At 35.8% G+C, this 19045-nt stretch overlaps 1 protein-coding gene across 1 annotated transcript; it reads right to left on the bottom strand.

The window, feature by feature from the left end:
* Positions 1 to 3910: 3910 nt before the first annotated feature.
* On the bottom strand, positions 3911 to 14976 carry LOC580620 (cytochrome P450 3A56). The gene is made up of 13 exons (XM_780668.5): positions 14693 to 14976; positions 12566 to 12659; positions 12114 to 12166; positions 11540 to 11636; positions 10895 to 11011; positions 10338 to 10426; positions 9781 to 9926; positions 8976 to 9106; positions 7063 to 7248; positions 6154 to 6374; positions 5738 to 5875; positions 4896 to 5058; positions 3911 to 4263 (listed from the first exon to the last, which is right to left on the bottom strand). The coding sequence occupies exons 1-13, from the start codon at positions 14761 to 14763 to the stop codon at positions 4189 to 4191; spliced, it is 1581 nt and encodes a 526-aa protein (XP_785761.4). The 5' UTR covers positions 14764 to 14976; the 3' UTR covers positions 3911 to 4188.
* Positions 14977 to 19045: the final 4069 nt, after the last annotated feature.

Below are 19045 nucleotides of genomic sequence, written 5' to 3' on the forward strand. Positions count from 1 at the left end.
CCTGAGGAACTGTATATGTTGTCCTCTTTCTTTGTCCATCATGTTAATAGTGAATGTAAGGTTCAAGTTATTTAGAGGAATTTGAGATGGAAAATTGGAAAATTGGATTAAAAATGGAAATGTCAAAGATTCATTTCTTTAAATTTTAGTAACACATATATTTGTGTTACGTTTTGTGTTTTCATCCAAAATGCACCTGGATTCTAAAACCATGTTTTTCATAAACTGGATGACCTCAAGTTGACAGAAGAGGTCACATTTTTTTTTGTTTTATGAGAGGAAAAGGAACCATCGCCGGAGCTCCGTCAAGTGATCGTAAAAATGCATTGTAATAATGGTCTTCCTTTTATTTTGGCAAACATAATTCCTTTAATTAATTTGTTTAAGCCAATATCAAAGTTTTCGTGTGTTTTTACGGAACATATAATTTGTAAATTAATGCTTTAAGTAACACCCGTAACCTTGTACCCTATGTTATAACATAATGTCTGTTCATTATCAAGGACAAAAACAATAACCTGCCACTCTCTCTCTCTCTCTTTCCTTCCCCTCTCCTCTCTCTCTACACCGTTGTCTGTACGTCTCCTCCACCCCACCTCTCTCTCTCTCTCTATCTCTCTGCCTCTCTCTGTCTCTCTCTTTGTCTCTCTCTCTTGCTGTCTCTGTATAATATATCTCTTTCTCTCAGTTCATTGATCTATGCACCAGTTTTATTTCTTCAATCAATTCCTGAATGACATGGAGTTGGGAATCTCTGCTCTCCTCCCCCCCCCCCCCCCCGGTCATCCATCCATCGTATGAATCATCCTTATTGTGTAATCAAGTGATGTAGAACATAATGTGCTCTCAAGCTAACTAAATCCATGGATCTTTACCCTCTGTGTCATAATGAGAAGATTATATTCCTGATTAGGTGGACATATTACTGGGAAAACGAACCTGATTCATAATTAGCTGGACCCGAGTCATCGAGTGGCCATTTCTTTTCATTATTTTAATTAACCAATTCTAAAATATAAAATCATTTATAGGAGTTGTCTGTACTTCACAACCCAGCTCTCAATGGTGTTGACATCTACAATTTCATACAATGAAAAATGTAAGAAGCAAAATGAAAATAAATGGATAAAATACACATATTATTGTAAAACCAGGCAAGATAAAAAAAAGTATTTTCAATTTTCCAATGACTAAAAAGGCCATCTTGTGTAGAATTCCACTAGATACAGTATATGAATGATCATTGCTTGGAGTATGCAGTGGATTGGCAGTAAAACAGTAGGTACTGCCACTCTGCATATAGCTTTCATTCAGTTGGTGTCATGACATGCTGAATGCAAGGATTCCTCTACTCTTAAGAAAAGTGTCATTCTTTGCGTGTGGAGTGTATGTTTTAGTGATATGTTCAGAATATGAGAAGATTCTAATATAGCCAAATATGTGTTGAAGAGCTTTTTTGTACCATTTTGACAACTAATTGACTTTTGGAAGTTCCATTTATTGGACAATTAATCTTAAGATGCTTAGATATGGTATAAATCAGGCGGGTACACAGGGGGGGGGGGCTTTTGGGGGTTGAACCCCCCCCCTTGAACTTTTTGTATGTGTGTGTTTTGGAGGAAACCCCCCTTTTTTTTGTATACAAAAATAAAAAAATAAAAATGAAATTGTGGTAATGGGTGACCCAAAAAAGCTGACCTTACCCCCCCCCCCAACGAAACGAAATAACGATCGTCCAAATTTTGGGACACAAAAAAAAAAAAAAAAAATTGTGCTCTTCCCCCCCCCCCCCCCCAAGATTTCTTTTGTTTACATCTTTGGTGAAAATTTTGCCTTCATAGAAAAATAAATTTAATTAATTTTGTTATGTTATATACAATCAAGTACATTAATTGAACGTTACTAATGCACACTTAAAGTCTTAAGATGACATTTAATAAATATTACAAATCAAACAAGATAACATTTTAATTTTAACATGGACATTGACCTTGGTTTGCATGGGGGCAAAATATGATGTCCTGATTGTTTTTACATTTGATATCATTTGATCGACCCCTGCTCTATAGTCCATAGTCCATGAAAAAGGCAATACATAATACACAGCCAGCTAGAGGCTTTCGGCATGTAGCCTATGCAAAGTGTGAAATGTTGCTCACTTGCTCAGTACATGTAAATCAAGTCATCATATAACCCAAAGGGAACCTTATAAATATGTAACACATTAATCCAGTTTTGAGGGGGTATCAACATGTCCCCTTCCACTATTTCATCAAACTTTTCAATCCACATTTGATGAAGTGCATCCCCAGCATACCAAGGTCGAATGCAAAAAATGCCCAGGTAATTATGCAAGAAAGAAGGCAATTCAATATACAGTAACGGTACTTAGTATCAAGTTGTTAACCTTCATTTGATTTGTGACTTCAATATATTTTACAGGAACACCACTTTAACAAAAAAGGTGAATCAATAAAGTGATTTACCAATGATTGAATGCACACACTTTAAGAAGTTTAGACTTTCATATGGAATTTTCAAATACATCTTTAGGCCTATGTGAGGATTATAGCTTCAAGCTATAAGAATTACTTCTAAAAATCAATGCTACTTTAACGCACAGTGCTAAAACCTAAATGAATGCAATGAAATTGTGAAAATAATCTACTACACATACATGAATAGACAAAGACATAAAGGCAGTAAGTCCTTTTTGTAGATTCGTGCAAACTCCATGAACCTTGGCAAGTGTTTAAAATTTATCATTCAGATCTTGTGTGTGAAATTTTACAGTCATAGGTTCCGATGCTTCTTTGTAAGAAATGAAATCTAATATTGGAACAACTCCCTTGTAAATTGATTGATAAAATACCTATTCAGACCATATGACTTTATTTACATAAGACCATTATGTATTTTACCTTAATATCTATCCATTGCTATCTACTTTGCATATATACATCATATGATGATCAATATGGCTACAATAAGCACAAAAAATAGAAGTAGAAACAAATATACCACATGTGGTTCATTCATATACATGTAGCTAATTTAATAATGGATGACACAGAGCACTATGATTTCCTTATGAAATTTTCACTATCATACAAAAGTTACAAGATCAAAACTGACAAAATAGCAATAATCAAGTACATGAATAGTTCTTTGTATAACATTTATCAAATGTAGCTTTTTTTTTACATCAGAAAGGTTTTGATTTAAAAAGATACTTTTTTGATACTTTATGTGGTCATCAAAAGGAACAGAATTTACAGAGCCTGACACAAAAGATTTAGGAAGTAATTTTGTTTTTCAAAGTACAAGATTTCATACAGATATCTTAATAAGAATAATCTGGTTTCAATTACCCTGGACAACGTCAGTTCTACTTTTCTTGTAGGCCCTTGAATTATTATTACCCCATTATTGCCAGGTTAACTTAATACTCCTGAGTTGAGAAGGACGTAAGAACCGGGCAAGGATGAAACCCTGGAACTTTTGGAAGAGCGTCACAGGCCTTCACCAGTATACCACAGTATTAAAGTGTAAATTGCTTGGCACTAAGTATCTTCTATCATACACAAAATCATCCCCACTAGCAGAATACTTGGGTGATCAGATCAATACATGTCATCCTGTTCAGTACATAAAGTTCCAAACTGGTTTAGCATATTAAACTTCACATTATCACCTGAAAAGGCAGAATCACATTTCCCCCTTTTCTGTTAAATTGACAAACAAATGTGCTGATACATGGGACTTCAAATAGAAAATAAAATCAAAACACTGAATTGGCACTTTGAATACAAAACATAAATTCTATAAGAATTGGGAATTAAAAATATTTATAAAAAAATATATATATAAAAAAAAAAAATTTAAAATTTAAAAAAATAAAATAAAAAATCATTTATGGTAATTATATCCCATGTTTTATTGTGCAAACCTGTCTGGAAACCGAATAGGCTCATGGACCTGGTTATGACTATTATAATTGTGACATCTGCACATTTCTGTATTGCTATACTTTTCTTTGAAATGAGTTTTGATTACAATAAAATATCTTTCTTTTCATGTTGAAGAAACAGTACAAGAATATGTGCTGCCAATTTAAAGAATCAAAGCTAATTCATTTATCCTTTAACCATATCCTGACCCTTGAAATTTCAGTCTTGTTCCTTTGGTCTAGCTTCTCTCCACAACACGAAGATACAAATCATCGTCAGGTTTGAGGCCCATTTTGGCAAATTTCACGGGGATCTGAGCAATAAAGGAGGGAGAGAGGAAGAGGAGGAAGACAAAATAAAACTTAAACAGTATGACCATGAACTACCTGTAACTATAACAGAGTCTGGTCATCTATATAATCTGCATACAAATTAACTGCAACCTTCAAGGCAGTAACCTGCCTCCATAAATTGCTGTGGTATATTAACAAGAAATAAATATTGTGCACTTCACATTTACGGTGTACCTCATAACACAGAGCTAATATGAATAATATTCTGCAGTTGAGGGTCGGTCAAAAGAGGTGCACACCATCTTATTCCTTGTTTGTTTGATCTTATGTTTGATCATATGTCTCACCTTATGTTTGATCTCATTTTTATTATTATATATGCATGATTTATTGAATAAAGAACAGATTTATATTTTGTGTGTTTATTTTCAGCTTTGGTTGGTAATTTTTAGTCAGACAATGGTGTGCTTAGAAACACCTGTATTAAGCGCCTAATAAATGTTGTGTATTATTATTATTATTATTAATGAAGTACACTAGGATCTATCTCATTTACATCTCCACTTTGCCACTTATACACTGTACTTGTAAAAAGATTGATTTCTGAATGAGTCTGAGCTGAACGAGGCATGAAAGTGAGGTTGTATCCTACCGGAGTCTCTGGGCAGGTCTCAAAGCGGTACTTCTGGAGAAGACGAACGGTGGCCATCTTGATCTCCATCAAAGCAAACCTCATCCCGATGCAGTTCCTAGGACCAGCACCAAATGGCATCCAGGCCAAGGGGTGACGCCCCTCCCGGTTCTCCTTAGTGAACCTACATAATGGAGATGAATACATTGAGATTGTTCTCAACACCCAATGATAGGTGTGCTCATAGCTAGAGTAGAGAGATAGTTGTGACACACACACACACAAACACAAACACAAACACACGCATGCTTGCTCATAGGTCAATTCACGGAGCTACAAATAGCTTCTCCCACACATACAATCTTTACGGGAGGGAATTATTTTCAGGGCTCCATGAATATGATCTATGTACGAGCATGGCTTATGGCCAGATAACTATCTCTTCTTTACTGGTGATGGCTATGCTACTTGTTTACAGCCATTAAATGCAGTTAGTGAATAGGTTGAATTCAGATTACCTCAGACTCACAAGTCCAGATACATTAACCCCAAAAATAACCCCCATCAACCTCTACAACCAAACCCTATATGTCACCTCAAGTGTAAAAAGTGACTCAGGATCTTTGCAGTAGGTATAAAGTATGAGCAAAATGTCATGAAGTACTTACAAAATCTATTCACATTCTTTAAATTCAACCCTCTTGATTATAACAAACCTTGAATCTACATAGACCAGTGCATGGAAAGTCAGGAAATTTCCCAACTGAATGACAGAATCTCTCTCTCTAACTTCCCCCTAGTTACCTCCTCTCCACCAAGGTCTAGTAACCTGCTCTACATGCACATCTAGTTAAAAATCTTACCTTTCAGGGTCAAACTTCTCTGGATCGGGCCAGAGTGCAGGGTCACGATGGATGGCAAAGACAGGGAACATGACTTGACTATCTTTAGGGATGGTGATGCCATTGCAGACATGGGTTTCATTACACTGTCGTTCAACTCTGAAATAGGAATAGAGGTAATGCAGGTATAGTGGATACATCAATAAACTAGAGATCACAAGGTGCAGGGTTCAATTCCCTGCAATGGCACTAATGTCCTGCGATAAGACAATAATCTAATGTACATTTACCACTCCACCCAGGTGTAATGGGTACCTTGAAGGAGCTATCCTATTTCTATTTTGCCAACTATACAGCACTACTGTTGTTACGTTGACTTTGTAGATTTAATCATAGTTTAATTCTCAAAGTAGTTTATATTTTTCTATAATACTCACAGAACGGATGCAGGATAGAGCCGAAGAATCTCACAAACAACGTTGTCCAAATAGGACATCTTTGCAATGGAGTTATAGCCAACGTCGTCTCTAGTCGGAGTTTCGTTATCAATTTCTTCAATGAGTTTGTCTTGAACCTCAGGATTAGTAGCCAGGCAATAGGTCACGAAACCAAGCGTTGTGTGGATGGTTGCATACCCAGCCAGAAAGAAGATTATAGCCTAGTAAATGAGGCAAAGGAGAGAGCTAAAATACGCTATTTTGCATTTAAGTGCCAATTTGGGGAGTTTCTATGTGTAATGTGTTATATAGTTCACTCATAGCAGACTAGGTAGAATTCTAAATGACTATATATAAAGTAAATATCTCACAAAGCAAAGAGTCCTTAGAACAACTGAGTGCATGGCACTGAAAAAAAATACTTTAAAAATTTCGGGGGCTACATTCCAAGCTTGCTTGCATGAAAATAACACTTTTTTATTTTGTTTCGCGTTGAACTCTATGCAATTTTTGGGGCTCTTTATATATAAAGAGAGCATTTAATTTGGTTCGGAGAGCACTTTATTTTGATAAACGTTCCTCCCAGGATGGAATCTTCTCAGATATATTAAAGTGCATTACAAAAGACCGGTCAGTTATAAAACACAACAGAAGGAGTTATCATTTTGCCATCTGGGAGAACTGGTTGATGGTGTAATTCCCCCCTAGAAGCTCACTATGATCTGACTTTACAATACAATTGGAAGAACAGTCCGAAGGTATCTTTAGTATTTAAAAAGTAGAAAAATATATTGAAACAAGACTGACTTGATAAATATAAATATGCAAATAATCGGAAAATGATTTTTCTGAAAGATTTTGTATGGACTATATTAATTGATGGAGAATTATAGCATGATACACTCATACCTGTCCGTATATCTCATCCTTTGTGAGAGTTGTCTTTTTACTCTTCTTCAAATCAAAGTAGCTTTTGTTGTCCTGGTCTTCGATCAAAGCATGAAGATCACCTTCTACTTTCTCGTCCTGCGGTTTGTCTTTCTCTGATTTGTTCTCCTGTGCTGCATTCAACATGAGCTGAAGGAAGTCTTTCATCTATTAATAGGACATAACATAATTCAAGGACAGTTATAAAAACTGCTCGACCAAGGGGCCCTGTATCAATATACGAGGAAAGCACTGGAAATACCTGGGCCATATTCAATACGTGGATGAAGCTAGTATTTGCTTAGCATTGGTACAGCTAATGGCCCGGTCCCACTGGCCGATGAACACAAAACGTATGCATAACGGACACAGCGGACGACCAAAATTTTGGGTGTGGCTCCATCCATTTTCATCCGCTCCAGAAATGGACAAAATTTGCGAAAATTTGCGAAAACAGATAGAAAAATAACGGACGTGGGTAGTATGTAGCGGGGATGTTAAACGGATGTTCATCGCGCGAAAGCCTAGCGGATGAAAGCGGATGGAAGTGGATGACAGCTTTGAATATTTCATATACGAGATGCATACGCTTACATCCTTTCTATTTCCATGCTACTAACGATGTATAGACGTTCCATGTACCTTATCTTTCCTCCCTCTTTCCGTTTTCAGCTGCAGCGGATGTGAGCTGCCAGGATGCCCAGAGGATGCAGAGAGGATACAGCGGACGTTTAACGGATGATAACGAACATAGAACGTTTGTTGCTCATATTTGTCACGGATTTTCATTGTACACGGCGGAAGTTCATCTGTTCTAAAAGTTTTGTGCAGCTCAAAACTTTTGCGCGGATGAAATCACAGTGGACGGATGCTGGATGGATAGAGCGTATGAAACACGTATGTAATGAGTACACAACAGATGCGTAGCGTTTTCCAACGGATGGCAAGATTTGTTTACGTTTTACATCCTCTTTGCATCCGTAAGTGCAGTGGGACCGGGACTTAAGTAAAATGACTCATTTCATATAAACACCACATAGAAGCATTTTTACTTTAGCAAGCCGACTTTAAGGCAAACTACTTATTGATTAGCATTGTGATGTCACATGGTTGATCCAAAATAATGCACAATTAATGCATCATAAATGAATGGTAATATAATTGTGCACAGCTTTTGATGACTGCGTATGAAAACCATAACCCTGCTAACCAAGGCCTCCAAAATACTAGGCTCAAGTCTGCTTGGGAGCTGTCTTCAACTTTAAAAAGAGTATGTACGGTAAGCTTAGCCAAAAGATTGAACTGAATAACAAATTGTGGTTAAGTATTTGATCTATTCCCCAAACTGAGTAAAATACTTTTATTTCTGAAATAAGTATTGAATTGAGAAGAAAGGGACAAATGAGGGCAAAACACCTTGTCCAAGGAATTTGTGTAAGCACCAAGCAAGGAGTGAACCTAGTATATCTAGTATGAGAGTTATAAGCTTTATCGATACATCACCACAGTGGAAGCACAGTGGTGTTTACTGATTAACCAAGAAAACATGCCATTGGCACTTCCTTATGGTCTTATGAATGCACTATAACAATCTGAACTACATACAGAAATTGTATTAGCTAATCAGATTTAAAACACAACTATAACTGTAAGACCCATCTTTGCAAATTCTTCATCAATTTAACAAATTAAAAAAAATATGCTGTTTCAAGTTAAAGTACAACTATTTACAGAACAAAACCCATTCTATCACGGACGTGTAAATCTATCAAGAGGCAGTTCGTCCTTACCAAGTTCTAGTGATAATAACAATATTCAGCTTTTTTATAGCGCTTAATACATCAATGATGTGTCTAAGCGCTTTACAGATATACCATACAGATACCGGTAGATACCTTTGAGCCCCCACTCTCCTTGCGAGCAGCGATAGCTTGATCAACCACAGATAGGAAAAAGCTCGCAATTTTAGGTGATATTGTGCTGACTCCATAGTAATCCATTATTTTGCCAATTCCAGGGAATGTTGCTGACAAAAAGAAACAAACACCATGGGATCACTATCATGATTAAAACGAAAGCAATATCTACAGCATTCAATTTTGAATAATAACACTCAATTCAACTGTTGGTAATTTCAAATATTTCTATGTGCTCCAAAAAAGAAAATGTTTGCAATATGAAAAATGCACCCCATGGCAATAACTTGTCATTATAAAGGAACTTTGAATATGATGGCACATCTACCGCGGATGATCAGTGATCGATTCAAAGTAAATTATTCACCCATCCCTTTTTTTTTCACAATATAGAGTAGACTCTGTAATCACCAAAGATATACCCTCAATTTAGCATAACATATACCAAATAAAAGTCATTAAGGCAATGTTACTTGAAATAACAAAAAAGAAATCTAATGATAAAGAAAATCTATCATAAGCTTAACAAATGCGGGGTACTAAATCATATTTGATTGCACTAGGATGCATGATGAATATACATGAAAATCAGTTGCCCTGTCTCAGAGGATAAGGGTGTCCACATATGACTACACAAGGTCTTCTTGTGTACTGTACCATGTGTTCTGGGCCAAACATTTTCTTTTGATTTCAATAATTCATTACATTAAAGAATGAGCTATTCAGAGTCAATACTTTTCATCCCAGCTGAAGTTGGTTTAATTACGATGCTATTTCAACTCACCAGCAATCAGAAACTTCAAAGAGAACGTGTTCTTCATCAAGTCCTTAGCATTGGTGACAAAAGGATCACTGGGGTCGTTCTGTGAATCTACTTGTATTCCAAATCCACACTTGGCAATTCCATCCATTGTGAAGGCTTCAAATAAACTAGAGAAAGAACAAAAAAAATGGGAAAGTGAGAAACCCTACTTAATTTCATAGGGACTAAAACTTGGTTATGACAAGTTACAATTGGACTTAAATAACATAACTTAAATACTTGTACTACATGTATATCTGGCTAGTGGATGACAGCTCTGTTGAATTGTGTCAAGCCCTCCGATTGTATCACCAATTTCTCAAACTGGCAAGTCGAGCTAGTTCTGAGTCCAGCTATAGAGCTAAACAGAGTATCAAAATCATCAACTTTTGTTTAAACTTGAACATTAAAGAATCACAAACTCTTCATTTCAACAAATTTGGTGCTGTTTGGAAGCATAATATGCAACGAAAAAGTTGATTTTCAATTGAGATGGACTATTGAAGGTTTCACATTACAATGATTTATCACGAGCTTACTCAAATACTTTCACCTTGCCCTCCTTCTCCTGAATTACTCCAAAGTTTTTCACCAAAGTGTCACTGGATTCATTGAGTAATACCGACAGCTGCACGATGGAATTCACAAAGATAAAACGTACACAATATAAAGGATGTTTTACAGATCTATATGCCACGATCATATCATAAATTTAATTCAACTTCCAATAGGAACTAAGTGTGTCATGCGTTCCATTTCCTCATACATTCTCTACAAAATTCAGATGAATAATGCACATCTGCACACACTGACCTTGTGTCATTTTCTTTTTCATGATCAGAGGCAGGAGTTGGGTCTGAAAAAACCTATAATTTGCCTTTGCCCATTTATTACATTAATAAATAGTATTAGAATTAAAACATCATGTGATATGACAATTGAATAATGTTTCTTTATTTTATTCCAAATTGATGACCACAAAACACTTTAGAAACAGTTTCTGTATAGACAGACGTAGGCTAGAAATAATTCTGTATCAGATACGCTTTACAGCAGATTTTCGTTGTACCATATATGTTATTCCATGAAAAGATACCTGTTTCATCTTGACTGCGCTGAAGGATGGTGTAATGACATTTCTCACATCCTTCCAGTGCTGATCTTTAAGGCTCGTTAATACCTTGTCAAATGGCCGAGACTTCAACACAAATGTCTGAAAGAAGAAACATGAATCATTTTAAGATGGAATTATTCAAATATTAAATCAATGACATCATCAAGCTAATTTATTAGTTTTGTAATCCGAGCAATATATTACCAAATGATGTTTTCCAAGCAGGCTGAATAATTCCTATACCAAAAATAATCCATTCTAGTTGTTCTAAAAGAAATAAAAGGAAAAGTGATAGAAAATTAAGAACTAAAAGAAGGAGAAGAAAGAAATTGGTACAGATTGAGCAAAACTCATAAAAGTTCCATAGCATGAATTTCTAACCACAAAAAAAAGGTAAGTTCTTCTATATGAAGTCAGTTTTGAAAACAAATTCAACCACCTTTGAATGTTTTTTGAAACAGACATATCGCCATACAAATGCTGTTCATCATCATCATCATCACCTTGCATCATTATGGTAAAAGTGAGGGAATTGTCTCACAGAATTTCAGACGACGTAACTTGACTATGACCATTAGTCTTCCAAGCTGTAGGCCTACATGAAGAGGTTCCATTCTATAAAGTTACCTTGTGGTTCATGAATTTGCTGAAACTCTTGACTGTGATATCCTTCACCATTTCAAGGTCACTTATGACGAACACAGGCGACGAAAGCATGAACAAGCTGAAAATGTGAAATGTGAAGACCATTATAACATTCGATGGACTTTAGATAACAGACACTAGATATGTTAATATTGGTAAGAAGGGTTGTTAGAAAAAATTAACATTTTGACAAATGCATTTGTTCTCACTTATGCAATTTTTAAAACAAAATGTTATACCATGCCTACAGGAACTACAGTTATATCAGGGGCAGATCCAGGATTGTCCAATCCTATTAGCCTTCTCCAGATCGTCTGAGAGGGGGTGGGGGCGGGGGCGGGGGGATGTTGAGACACAAAGAAAATATCCCCTCCTCCAAAAAGTTTAATAATCTCCCCCCCCCCCCTCCCGAAAAAAAAAAAAAAAAAAATCTATTTTCACACATATTCCAAAAATATAGGCTTGTATTTCATGTTGATCCTTTTCTTATAAGGGGAAGCTCCCTGATATAGATTCACCTCTAGCAATATTTGTAAAAGAAAACAAATATACTTACCCAAAGACATTTCCATACTTTTTGACATATTCTTGAGTCTTCCAATGAATTCCCTGTGAAATAAAACACAGTAGATTCAAATGAATGGGAATTGTAACTCTCACTTATTCGTATATGTCAGACTTGTCAGATTTCTCATAACACTATTACCTTCTACATGTTATCAATCAATATGAACCTGCTTCAGCTGTCATCACAACTGATCTCTTCCAACAAAGTTCAAGCTCAGTAATTAATTTACTCATTTAAAAGAAAGATCATTTCAGCTCTCTTGTCACTTGTTTTGCACATAATGACTACGACATAACAAGGGTTTCAAGAAAATTAAACATTATTATTTTTGTTATTATTATGCCTTTACCTTCAGACAGAGCTCTATTGTAACAAATTATTGTATTCAAGCCTACAGTAATATATTTCAAGTTTCAACCACTGTTTCTCCATATACTTACTTGAAACAAATCAATCGAGTTGCCCACAACAGGAAAAGGATTTGGCCCCTTGATTCCTTTCCGTTTGAAATATGTCATATGCCAAATTTCATACCTTGGATTAAAAGAATAAGAGGAAGTTAAAACATGCTACATGTACATGACAAAAAATCATTCTTTGTTATACATCTAGGATCTTACTATATGAAAGAATCAATACTTATCAGGAGCACCGGGTTAATTTTTACCTGAATGCTAAGCAAGTAAATAAATATTTGTAGATGTTATGTAATCAGTGGAGTTGGCAGGAGGTTTCAAGAGGTACAAGACCACTGCTATAAGAGTACCGGTATGTGACATGTCAGCTTAGAATACTGTATGAAAACCTAACAAATAAATTAAACTGATGAAAAGGATTATAATTTATAGGTTGGAGCAAATTATTTTTCATTTCGAGTATGTGCGTTGTAATTTGATTGTCATTTCATCACTTACCAATTATTGACTTCATAATTTTGCTCATACATTTTTTTTCTCCATTGAACTTCAATTTTTGTTAGTGACATGTAATAAGTGTAGGCCTACCAGGACCATACATACTAGTTTGATTGATATCAGTGTAGACTTTATCTCATTAATTCTACAAATGATCACAGGATTAATCAACCTTGGGTCAAATTGCTTAATCTGTGGTTGCTAGTCACACATGAATTCTCATTTATCAATGTTCTCTCAGCAAATTCTCCCAGAATCTCTCTTTATTGAGAAATATCTCACCCATAATATGCTTTAAGATTATTCTCGAGTGCCACACTCCAGTCAATGAAATTGATTTTGGCATGACATTCCAGGCCTAATATTTGTTATTCATCATCATTATTGTTATAATAATTGTCATCAATACCATTATCATTCCCCACATCATCATCAATCAACATATCATTATTTTCATTATTGGTATTATTATTATTAATAATCATTTTTGAATTATTATTATTAACTGTATTCTCCTTCTTCTACTTCTTCTTCTTCTTATTATAATTATTGTCATTGTCATTATCATTGTCACTCTCATCATTATTTTTTACCATGATTTATAGTAGTGTCTTTCATTTGACCTTCATAAAATGATTTTCTTTAGTAACTTTTATCATGTTTATGTAGGGATCAATTTTTTTACCTCTGAGTCTGACATTTATACTTTATTAGAATAAAAAAGGGCAAGTACGCATTCAGACAAAAGGCACTTGTACAGGCCTGTCACTAGTATTTTACTGGGTATAGGAGGGGAGGGGAGGATATTAGTCATTACATAAGGTGTAGGAGAAATTTTTGCATTTTTTTTATCTTACAATAGACACATTTGCACCCCCTTTGTTATGCCTATGGGCCTACCTGTTTTACCTCTGCCACCTGGCACCTTAAACATGTTCAAGTTCAAGTTCAAGTTCAAGTTCAAGTTTATTCAAACCAAATCAAACATAAACAATGGTACAAGATATAACAGCAAGGAACACAAGAATGATAGGTTTGGGGCCCCAGTGAAGCACAGCTTGTGAACGGGGCCCCTTTACACAGTAAACTATACAGTAGGTATATAATGGCAAGGAGTAACAACTAGGATTGTGCTAGTGCATGGCACTGGCGAAAGGAAAATTAGTGCTTGTATACTTTGCTTCGCATTCAAAGGAACATGGATTGAAATTTAACGTCCTGACCACTAGCTACTGTCTGCATGACATTACCAGTACAGTAGTATGATTGATGGTAGCACTATTACTTACTTACTTTGGGTTAGACCGAATTTTTCTGTCTCTTTCGTTCGTTAGCCTCTGATTTGGGTAGAGCCGACCTACCCAAATCAGAGGCTAACGAACGAAAGAGACAGAAAAATTCGGTCTAACTTTGGGTATACTGACAGGAAGCATAGCTTATTTGTCTCTCTTTACTGTTGCAGCTAGGTTTGTCTCACCTCCCTGATCGCAGTACGTATATTCGTACTACAGTAGCCTATATAAACGGCCGAGTACTACTACTATACTACTACTACTATGATAAATTGGACTCTCCAGCGAGCTCCAGTGCTATAGTAATTATATATGGCACCACTTATCACTATACAGAACAAATTAAGCAATAATTACTTACCCAACAATGATGGCTACTAATGTACCAACCAAAGGCCATGAAACGGTAAACCCCAGAATAGTAAACGCCATGATGAAGGCGGTTGGATTCGTATTCAAGTAATATTGATCAGCTCGACCAAGAACTTCTTGGCTCGACAGACGACTGATACAATTCTCCCCTGGATGAAGATGAGATTAGAGTCTATATACACTGCACAAGATTACGTTATGACTATAAATAATTGTATTGACTCAGAGGTCTACGTGGAAGTTGTGACAGTTCTCACAACTCCCTAGGGTCTACAGTAGAAACTACGTTGTGCTATAGCAACCGGCGTACTGATGGGGTGGGGGCAGTTGACCTCCAAAAGTGGTTTATTTCTAATTCGTTACCGACAGTGATTTACAAATGTTGCTGAAATGACATGTTTTCTCTCATTTTTTGCCCATTATGCCAAAAGCGGCACGTACTCCAGGTACCCACAAAAAGCCCCCTTTTACATAGGACAAGTGCCCCTTTTCTTTTCTGATAACTGTCCTTTTCCCCTCTTTTCATCTCCGGTGAGTCACGTCTTTTCAGTTGCGAGAAATTCCCCTTTTTACCTCTGATATTTTTGCCCTTTTTATTTTGACACGTGCCCCTTTTCCTTTCTAATAAGTACCATATTTCCTTCGGATAAGTGCCCCTTTTCCTTTTTTATATGAGCCCCTCCCTCTTTTCAAAATGCCCCTTTTAACATCTGATAAATGCCCCTATCAAAATCTGATACGTGCCCTTCTCCTCCAACAGATTCCCCATTTCCATTCTCACAAGTGTCTCTTTTCATTTCTGTCGAGTGTCCCTTTTCAGGTGCAAGAAGTTATTGTTATTTTTATTATATATAAATGATCTTCCCAATTGCTCAAGTCAATTGAAGTATATATCGTTTGCCGACGATACCAACATTCTTTACTCAACAGATAATTATTCATTCATCAATTAATGATGATTTGAACAATAAATTGACCAACGTGTCACACTGGTTTAATAGTAATAGATTGTCTTTAAATACTGAAAAGTCCAATTTAATATATTTTTACAATAGAAAATCACATATTCATTCCAACATTTCTAAACATTCAAAAATATCAACGAATGATAAAATTATCCAAAGAGTCCACACTGTTAAATTTTTAGGCGTTTTCATTAATAAAAGTATGTCATTGGACTGACCATAACTAATAAAGTGTCAAAGAGTGTTGGTATCGTTGGAAAACTCCGCACAGTATTACCTCAAAGCATATTGATATTGTTGTACAATACATTTATTTTACCATATTTGACATATTGTAATACTGTTTGGGCAAATACCTACAAGTCAAAATTGAACTCTCTTTTTTTGTTACAAAAGAAAGTGGTTGGAATTTGCTTATCGTGCCAATACTAGACTATACTTATTAATAAATCTCAAGTTCCTTGATGTGTATCAATTAAAAAAATATTGCATATTCATTTTATTATTTAAACACAATCAAGGTTTTTTGCCCAGTTCACTTAACAATATGCTTTCACTCAATAATACAATTCATACTTATAATACAAGGAATAGAAATAAATACTATCTATGGGTTATTGAAAAATCGTATTTATTATTTTCTTTCAGACATAAAGCACCAACAATATGGAATACTTTGCCAAATAACATAACATCTATAATGAATAACAATGGCTTTACAAGAAGTGTAAAGCAGCATCTAATAACATGTGATTAGGGCAGAATACTTTTCCACTTGATATATAATGTGTGTATGTCAGTGATTTTGTAGGGCTTGTATGTTTTTTGTTTTCTTTTTTTCTGTTGTTTACGAGTTTTCTTTCGGGCAAAATAAGTTTATGTAATTTCAAATCTTTATTATGTTCATCACGATTTGTTTAATTATTTTGGGGGAGATATCTCGGCAAACTCATTTATTTAGGTTTTTATAACTTACCTTTTTCCATTATTGTTTAATATTTTAATGTACTTATGTATATTATAGTGAAAGTTTTTGCATGTTTTTTACAGTACCTTTTGCAAATGTATGTGTTTTTTGTAATGTGATTTTTATGGAAATGAATAAACTTAATTGAACTTGAACTAATTGAAGTGCCATTTTCACCTCTGAAGGCTCTTATAATTGCCCTACTTTGCCACGATCGAGCGCCGTTTCTTTCCTAATAAATGTCATTTCCGTTTCGATAAGTACCTACTGGAATAGCCTCCCGTCCTACAACCAAAATGCTCCTTCTATATCCACTTTCAAAGTTATGTTAAAAACCCATCTGTTTGATTTGATTTAATTTGATTTGATTTGATTTAATTATTTCTGTTTGATTTTCTTTTTCTTTTGCATTTTTACAATTATATAACAAACAAATATTGCAAATGTACACATGACAAAAGTAAGGCTGGCTGTAACTTATCGAAAACATCAAACAGGAGGGTTGACAAAGTAAGCAAATCATTATCATGAATTTTGTCTTCTCTAAACATGTCAAATAAATAAATGATGTCGTACTACTATTTGTTATGAAATAAGTCATTTTTAGCACAATTTAAGTTAGATTAAGTTGATTTATTCATTTATCTGTAACAAAATGTAATTTTGTAACGTAACATAGCGTAACATACTGTAATTTTGTACTGAATAATATTGTGTAATCGTGGTGCTTTCGTCCGGCTTTTATTTCGGGTATGGACATTGCTTCACTTAATGGCTGATGGGACAACAGCACCACAGCGCCTAGAAACAATGTGTTAGGCGCGTTATAAATGTATGGTGGCTCCTAAGGGACACGTAAACGTAAAAATTTGACATATACCTATGCCTAAGAGCACATTTTTTTTGTCCCGAAAATTTGAAAATTTGGCCGATCGATATTTCGTTGTGTTGGGGGGGGGGGGGGGGGGGGGGTTAAGGTCGCCTTTTTTTGTCACCCATTAGCACAATTTTAATTTATTTTTTAAATTTCTTTTATTAAAAAAAATAAAAAATTAAGGTCCCCCCCCCTCCAAAACACACTAACACAAAAAAAATTGACCCCCCCCCCTGCGTACGCGCCTGCCAGCTGGTATCTCATACTCAGTCCAGATTCATAGTCTTATAATTGCAGGCCCTACACCTATACTTATTCAATGTGTCTAAAGTCTCACTTGTTATTGTTTTCAGCAAGAAGAGGGCATTGATGCGCTTGACATTGGAATGCTACTGAGGTTGCAAACTTGCAATATACATGTTATTCATTCACTATCATTATTATTGTTTGAGGACAATCAGATCACTAGAGGAAGTTATGAAACAGTAACAATCAAAAATTGGTACCATGTGGACTTAATTTGTTTCATTGATTTAGTTGCCAACAGCAAATAAATACGGTAGGCCAACAATGATTTTTAAAAAGGAGTGAGAGAAAGGGGGAAAAGAAGGTGAAGAGAGGATATGTTAATAGAGAGCAGTAGAGTATGGTGGCTCCTAAACATCATGTCTACAATTTCAATTCAGACAAATATAGACAACAAATCACAAAGAAATACAAATACATTGAATTTAGCTCAATTGTTGATTTTCTTCTTCTCTCATTACCAATCAATTACTTCTTTTTGTGCTTCTTGTTGCCATTTGCCCCCCTCCTATCACACCCTTTTATTCTCTCTCTATTTCTTCCCATCTCTCTCTATCTCTCCTCTTTCTCCTAATATCCCACCACTCTCTCTCCCCTTCTCTCGAAATTTTCCTCCTTTCTCCCTCCAAATCTGTCTCTCCCCTCTCTTTCCTCTTTCTATCCCAATCTGTCTGACCCTCTCTATTTCTCTCTCCTAATGTCCCTTTCTCTCTCCTTTCTCGCTCTCCTCTTTCTCGTTTCTCTCTCCCAATCTGGTTCTCCCACCCTCTCTTTCTCCTCTTCGCCTTTCTCCCAATCTGTCTCTCCCTTTTCTCTCCCAATCTGTTTATCCCCTCTCTCTCTCTCTCCTTCTTCTTTCAACGTTTCTCTCTCCAAATCTGTCTCTCCCCTCTCTCCTTTTCTCTCCCTCTCTCTCTCTCTCTCTCTCTCTCTCTCTCCATCTCTCTCTCTCTCTCTCTCTCTCCGACTTCCACTCTATGTAATACCCCTCTCCCCTTGATTTCCAGACTCTCCCCTCCTCTCTCCCATCCTCCATCTCTCTCTCTCTCTCTCTCTCTCTCTCTCTCTCTATCATTGTTTCCTATTTTGTCTTTTATTTCTGTTATGCTCAATTTTGTAGGCAGAATGAGCGATTTGAAACGCTCATCGTAATCGCAGTTCCACGTTGTGCTGTTTCTGCTCCCTTCTCCATGCCAATTCGAGCTCTGTATACCTATCTGGATTCGCATC

This window comes from Strongylocentrotus purpuratus, unplaced genomic scaffold, assembly GCF_000002235.5.
Source record: "Strongylocentrotus purpuratus isolate Spur 01 unplaced genomic scaffold, Spur_5.0 spur5_scaffold_6, whole genome shotgun sequence".
In the NCBI taxonomy this organism is placed as follows: domain Eukaryota; kingdom Metazoa; phylum Echinodermata; class Echinoidea; order Camarodonta; family Strongylocentrotidae; genus Strongylocentrotus; species Strongylocentrotus purpuratus.